At 52.9% G+C, this 7175-nt stretch overlaps 1 protein-coding gene across 1 annotated transcript; it reads right to left on the bottom strand.

Moving 5' to 3' along the window:
- Positions 1–997: 997 nt before the first annotated feature.
- LOC106886919 (hepatic lectin-like) lies at positions 998–5896 on the bottom strand. The gene is made up of 6 exons (XM_014940204.1): positions 5723–5896; positions 4471–4578; positions 3785–3865; positions 3094–3245; positions 1664–1776; positions 998–1360 (listed from the first exon to the last, which is right to left on the bottom strand). Exons 1-6 carry the CDS (start codon positions 5763–5765, stop codon positions 1225–1227), a joined length of 633 nt encoding a protein of 210 aa, XP_014795690.1. The 5' UTR covers positions 5766–5896; the 3' UTR covers positions 998–1224.
- Between the last annotated feature and the right edge of the window lie 1279 nt (positions 5897–7175).

Here is a 7175-nt window from a genome sequence, read left to right as displayed (position 1 = left end):
GGAGGGGGGGGGGGGGCACCGGGATGTACCGGGGGCTCCACCGGGGGTCGGTGTCCGCGTCCCTCCCGCAGCTCCTCGGCTGAATCCACCGTCCGGGGAACCGAGGGGGAAGAGGGTCGGGGGCTGCCCGTTGCCAACCGGGATAATCCGGGATAAACTCCCGGAGAGGCTCTGGGAACCGGGAAACGGGCAGGATCTCGGGGCTACGGCCCCGGGGGGGGGAAGAAGGTGGCCCTCGGGATGGGGGTGGGCACGGCCGGGCACCCCCCGAGCACACACGCACCCTATAGTGTGCACACACACACACCTTGCAGTGCACGCACACACGTGTGCGTTGGTGTGACAGGAGCATCACTGGTCAGGGCAGGGGTGGAACTGGGGGGGGCTTTAAGGTCCTTTCCAACCCAAACCCTTCCATGATTCCATGAGCAGAGATGTCTCCACCCAGCCCAGGTCGCTCAAAGCCCCGTCCAACCTGACCTTGAACCTTCCCAAGGACGGGGGCATCAAAATGGGGAGGTTGAGATGAGATTTTGGGGAAGAAATTGTTGATTCCGAGGGTGGGGAGAGCCTGGGCCAGGTTTTCCAGAGAAGCTGTGGGGCTGCCCCATCCCTGGAGGGGATGAAACCCTTGGAGGGGTTCAAGGCCAAGGTTGGAGGGGGTTTGGAGCAACCTGCTCTGGTGGGAGGTGTCCAGGGGTGGCACTGGGGGGGCTTTAAGGTCCCTTCTCACCCAAACCAGTCTGTGATTCTCTAAATCTGTCCCCTACCTCTCTGGGCAACCTGGGTCAGTGTCTCACAACCCTCAGCAGAAGGAATTTCTTCTATCTGGGCTAAATCTCCCCTCTTTTAGCTTAAAACCTTTCTCTTACCTGTCCCTCTTGTCCCCCTTGTCCCCAGCCCCCTTGTCCCCAGTCCCTGTTGTTGACCTGCCCGACGTCCGTCTGCGGCCCCAGCTCCCCCCCCTCCCCAATTTCACACACACACAGGCAGGAGCTTCGTTAACCAGAGCAATAATCGTCCTTTATTAAGCTGAGCTCCCCACGGAGAACCCGGATTCCTGCGTTTATCGCTTAGGACCATCAAAATCCCACCCTGCTCTTCCTCGGGACAACGGGGTAGGGAGGAAGAGCGGGGAGCGGGCGCTCGGACGGTATAAATTAAGACGAAAAAAAAATAAAAAGGACCATTTGAGGCGCCGGGGCTTCATCTGGTGCCCCCATCTCAGTGGGGCAGGGGCTTTTCGCAGACGTAGTAGCACTCGTAGGTGCAGTAGACGTCGTTCCACTTGCCCGAGACCCAGAGGTGGGCACAATCTTCGTTGTTGCCGCTGTTGTTGGGTTCTCCCTCCTTCCAAAACCTGGGAAAGGGAGAAGGATGGAAGGGAGAGGATGGGGGCAGGCAGCTAAACCCAGTAGCTTTGCCCCCAGGGCTGGGATTCGCTAAATTTGGCTGCTTTGAGATGGTTTTAGATGCTAATTTTTGGCTCTGATGCTGTTAGACGTGGTGTGGATGCCCACCACAGCGCATGGGTGAGGAAACCCAGTCTGATGGGTGAAGAAACCCAGTCTGCTGGGTGAAAGGAGGGGGGGTGCAGGCAGGGAAAGTGCCGGCAGTTTTTGGGGTGACGGGCACCCCAAACTCAGGGCAGGGGGACACTCACGTGAAGGTGGTTTTATAGTCGGTCCCGTCGATCCATTCCCATTCCCCTTCCGAATTCTCATCCGTGAGCCCAATCCAGAAACGCTCATTCCTTGTCCTGAACATGACAAAATTCTGCAGCGGGGAGAGGGATCAGGAGGGAAAAGCACCAGGAACCGGCTCCTCCAGCTCCACGTCCCCACCGTGGAGGAGCCGGAGAGGAACAAACCCTGCTCTGGGCTATTTATTTACAGAATCCCAGAATCTTCTAGGTTGGAAGGGACCTTAAAGATCATCTTGTCCAACCGTCAACCTCACTGACAAAAACAAGGTGGAGGAGAAGGATAAATGGTGCTGCCTCCAGTTCTGGGGCCATCAGAAGGACACGGAGGTGTCAGAGCAGGGCTGGAGGAGGCCCTGGAGATGCTGGGAGGGCTGGAGACCCTCTGCTGGGAAGTGGGGGATGAGAGAGTTGGGGGGGCTCAGCCTGGAGATGAGAAGGCTGCGGGGAGACCTTGGAGCCTCTTCCAGTCCCTCAAGGGACTCCAGGAGAGATGGGGAGGGAGCAGGGATCAAGGAGGGGAGCCATGGGACCAGGGGGAAGGGTTTTAAGCTGAAAAAGGGGAGATTGAGGGAGAAATTGTTGACTCTGAGGGTGGGGAGAGCCTGGCCCAGGTTGTCCAGAGAAGCTGTGGCTGCCCCATCCCTGGAGGGGTTCAAGACCAAGGTTGGAGGGGGCTTGGAGCAACCTGCTCTGGTGGGAGGTGTCCAGAGGTAGCACTGGGGGAGCTTTAAGGTCCCTTCCCACCCAAACCCTTCCATGATTCCATGAGCAGGGCCATCTCCACCCAGCCCAGGTCACTCAAAGCCCCGTCCAACCCGACCTTGAAGGTTCCCGAGGACAGGGCATCAAAGAGGGGAGATTTAGGTGAGATTCAGGAAGGAATTCTTCCCTCTGAGGGTCGGGAAACCCTGGTCCAGGTTGCCCAGAGGAGCTGTGGACTTGCCCAGAGAACCTTGAAAGGGTTCAAGCCCAAGGTTGGACGGGACTTGGAGCAACCTGGTCTGATGGGAGGTGCCTGGGGGTGGCACTGGGTGATCTCCCAGAGAACCTTGAAAGGGTTCAAGCCCAAGGTTGGAGGGGGCTTGGAGCAACCTGGTCTGGTGGGAGGTGCCCGGGGGTGGCACTGGGTGATCCTAAAGATCCCTTCCCACCCAAACCAGTCTCTGGTTCTCTAATTCCAGGAGCAGATCCGTGTCCTGGGCAGAGCCCTGGATGCAGCGCAGGTCCTGCCTGCTCTCTGCTGGCTGATGCACAGGATAACAGCCCCAGCTCCTGGGGGGGTGCAGGATGGATGGTCCCCGAGTCAGGGGGTGGGTAGGAGCTCCACATGGTCTTTGGGCAGGATTTGGGCAAATTTGGGCTTTCCTACCCAGAGCTGGGGTCTTTACCTGCTTGGCGTAGCTGTTGATGACAGCCAACTGGGAGTGCATCTCCTCGCACTGGACCTTCGCCTTGTGCCAGCTCATGCGGGTGAGGGAGAAGTAATAACATTTTCCATCAAAATATTCCCATTCCCTGGAGTCGGGGCCGCAGGGAAACACTGGCAAAAAAAAAAAAAAAGGGGGAGGGGGGGAAAAGTCAGGGGGATGGAGGGTGGCCGAGCTGCTCCTCACTGGGATCACCCCAGGGTTTTCCCAGTGCCAAACTGGTGTGGACACAATGGCTCAGCCCCAAAGCTCCTTGGATACTGGGTTGCCACAAAGGTAGCACCCCAAAAAAACCCTCTATCACAAGGAAAATTTGCCTTTTTTCTTGAAATATAAAAGTTTTTTCTGCTGGAAGAGCAGCCAAGTGGGAAGGAGAGGGATGCCCTGCGGCGTGTAGCAAAGCAGGAGAATTTTGGGGACACTTTAGCAAAGGTAGCACCCCAAAAAAACCCTCTATCACAAGGAAAATTTGCCTTTTTTCCTGAAATATAGAAGTGTTTGTTGCTGGAAGAGCAGCCAAGTGGGAAGGAAAAGGATGCCCTGCAGCGTGTAGCAAAGCGGGAGAATTTTGGGGACACTTTAGGGCAACTTTAGAGAGAGAAAATAATAAAACAACCATTTTGGGGGGGTTTGGGAAGGGGCCAGGACTCACAGAGAAAATCCCTGCTGGAAACGTTCCGGTTCTGCTTCTCTTCCGTACGCACCGTGTTGAGTTTAGAGGAAAGGGCTGAAACTATTCGAGAAAGAGAGAGAGAAAACAGGTTTTTGGTTATGTTGCTCCCCCCGAAAACTGAGGTTTTCCGACAAAAACATCCCCCCCCCGAGGTTAAAGGTGTGGGTTGTCCTTTATTCTCCCAGGGATGTGCTTTTCCAGCAGCCTCCAGGGCACAGAAATCTCAGGAAACTTAAAATACTGGCTTTTAGCTTGGATGAGCCAGTATTTTATATCTTTATATATTTGTTAAAATGTATATTTGTAGATATTTATAGATATATGTATATATTTTAAATATATTTATAGATTTTTTAATATATTTTGAATGCATTTATAGATATTTTTGCAGATTTAAAATATTTTAATAGATTTTTTGGCATATTTATAGACATTTTTATATCTTTATAGCTATTTTTACATCTATTTGTATATTTAAAAATAGATTTTATATCTAGAAAGGTGGAAGTCACTACATGGGACAGTCTGGGAGCTCCTCCATTCACCCCGTCCTGAGGAATTAGGACCTTCCGAATCCGGTGAGAGCAGGAGCGTGGGCTCAGAGCTCCTTGCTCTCTCGATTATTAATTAGGCTCTCTCCTAATTAATTAGCTGAGTCCCAGTACCTCTGGAGAGCGAGACGGCGGAGAGGGTGACGATCAGGAAAAAGGAGAAGGCCAGGAGCAAATATACCGTGCTAAAGGATTTCAGCTTCTGCTGGAAGATGTTTCTGTCTTTAAAAAAAATAAAATAAGAAAACAAAAGAGATGTGGAAATATCTCCCCCCCTCGGATCTCCGGGGGGTTTTTTTGTTGGTTTTTTTCAAAGCTCCTCTGGTTCCATTTATAGAAGGGTTAATAAATAACCCGCAAGAGTTAACAATTTGCTACAGAAGCCCAAATGTTGATGATAATTCCTCCTGGGACCCCCCGCACCCCACCCCAGGGGGTTGAAAGCTCCCCCAGACCCCACATTTGTCACCCAGCACCCAGGGGTGGCCTCGCTAAAGGTCAGGGCAGGTGATCTCCAGCACCACGTAAGCAAAATGAAAAGAAATTAGAAGCCAACACCACGTATTTTGGGCTGTGACGCGTTTCTAAACCCTCCTGGCTGCCCAGGAGCCCATCTCAAAAGGGGAATTGTCACCCAAGTGATGGTCCGTGGCCCAGAGGGCTCTTTGGTGGCCCTTGGCTGGCATCAGGTGCCCTTCTCAGAGGGGCTGAACCTTGGAAACACCTTTGGGTTGCACAGTTCAACTGGGGGAAGGTTTCCAAGGGTCTGGGCCACGGGATTTGGGGAGGCTCTGGGAAAAGCCTCATTTTATTTCGGCCACGGATGCTTCCGAGGCTGAAGGTTCTCAGGTGTCGCTGGTTGGGCAACCACCAGCTTCACACCATCATCTCAGTGACAACCCACACCTACATCCCCTTCTCTCCTCTTCCATCTCAGCCTCAACCTGGGGGCCAAACTCATCAGGGTGGGGTTCCCCATCCCAACCAATCAACCCCATGAGCTCTAATTAGCCAAGGATGCTTCCGAGGCTGAAGGTTCTCAGGTGTCGCTGGTTGGGCAACCACCAGCTTCACACCATCATCTCAGTGACAACCCACACCTACATCCCCTTCTCTCCTCTTCCATCTCAGCCTCAACCTGGGGGCCAAACTCATCAGGGTGGGGTTCCCCACCCCAACCAATCAACCCCCTGAGCTCTAATTAGCCAAGCTGCCTAAAGAGAGGAGGAAGGAGAAGACGGACCTTCCTCTCCTTCAGGAACCAGGACTGTTGGTGGAGAAGGACAACGAGACAAGGTTTGGGCTCCTTCCTCTCTTTGCTCCTGCCCAGCTCCTTGAGGGGATGGGTCACAGGGTTGGGATTTACCTTTAAAAACGCGCAGATCATCGTGAAGATGTTCCTCATCCATCCTGGGAAGCTGGGGCTGGGAGGGGGATGCAGCGTTGGAGAAAGTAGAACCTTTTTTTCCCCCCTCAGAATCTTTGGAAGAGGGGACCTCATGAAACCTCTGGGGACGTTGGGTCCGAAGGTTATAATTTAACCAACATGTTTTCAGGTTGTGTCCTATCGGTTTGTCCTCTCAAAATAGTGGCTTGGATTGTGTCCACTTCCAATAATTCCGCCGTCGGGAGGCTTTTCCTCCAGCCCAACTGGGCCCCCTTTGTGTTTGTGACTCTTCCCCACCCTTTTTTGGAGGAAAAAAAAGGGACAAATCCTCCAGTTTTTGGAAGGTGTTTCCTCTGAGCGAGTGGAAAACGATTTGGAAACAGCCTGGAAAAATCAGGAATGGTTTTTGGTTTGGAAATGGGAGTTGGAGGCACGAGCTCTGCCCCAACAGATGCGTTTGTCTGAGAAAATAAAGGGGATTTGGGCCTGATACTGTATAAATCAACGTGTAAATCCATCTAAATCCCCGTGTGATGGAGGTGCAGGAGCAGTTTGTTAAGGGATCAAGAACCCGAAAAGTTCTCAATCTCCCTGAGATCGGGAAAACTCGGTCTCCCTGAGTTTTCTCTTCATTTTGGTTGGGGGATTTCACTCCTCTCAGCCCTAATGGGATTCTTGGAGTTGGGTCCTGTGCCAGATTCACTGATTGTTTTGCTTTTATTCTGTATTTTTTAACAAAAGTTGGGGTTTGATGTCACGATGCGCATAGAGATGGCTGGAAGGTGGGGCTGGGGAAGAGCTGTTGAGGGTAAAGGTTGGTAGAAGATGAAATTACGCTAATTACTCCGGGCTCGTAATAAACAGGCGGTCGTTAAGGGAGCAGCCTTGGGAGGATTTCCAAACCGGAGCCCCGGGGCGTTTTTTTACCCGTGTTTATTTGCCCCAAAAGCCTCACTGAAATTGTGCAGAGAAAGAGAAAGGAGGTCGGGGCACAAAATCTGTAAGGTCCCTTCCAACCTAAATAATCGTATAATTCCATGAAATGGAAATAAACAGAGTAGAACCCCCCGAATTTGGAAATGAGAAGCAATAATGAGGTTCAACAAGTGCCGGGTCCTGTGTTGGGTCCCACCAACCCTCTGGATGCTACAGGCTGGAGCTGCCAGGTGGGGAAGGACCTGGGGGTGTTGGTCAACTATTGGCTGAACATGAGCCAACAGTGTGCCCAGGTGGCCAAGAAACCACCACCATCCTGGCCTGTGTCAGGAACAGCGTGGGGAGGAGGACTCGGGAGGTGATGGTCCCCCTGTCCTGGGCACTGGTGAGGCCCCACCTCGAGGGCTGTGTCCAGTTTTGGGCCCCTTCCCACAACAAAAAAAAAGACCTTGAGGGGCTGGAGTGGGTCCAGAGAAGGGCAACGGAGCTGGTGAGG

Source organism: Calidris pugnax, unplaced genomic scaffold (genome assembly GCF_001431845.1).
Source record: "Calidris pugnax isolate Ruff unplaced genomic scaffold, ASM143184v1 scaffold100, whole genome shotgun sequence".
Lineage (NCBI taxonomy): Eukaryota > Metazoa > Chordata > Aves > Charadriiformes > Scolopacidae > Calidris > Calidris pugnax.
Note: the sequence above shows the minus strand (reverse complement) of the source record. Positions and strands in the feature narration are given on the sequence as shown.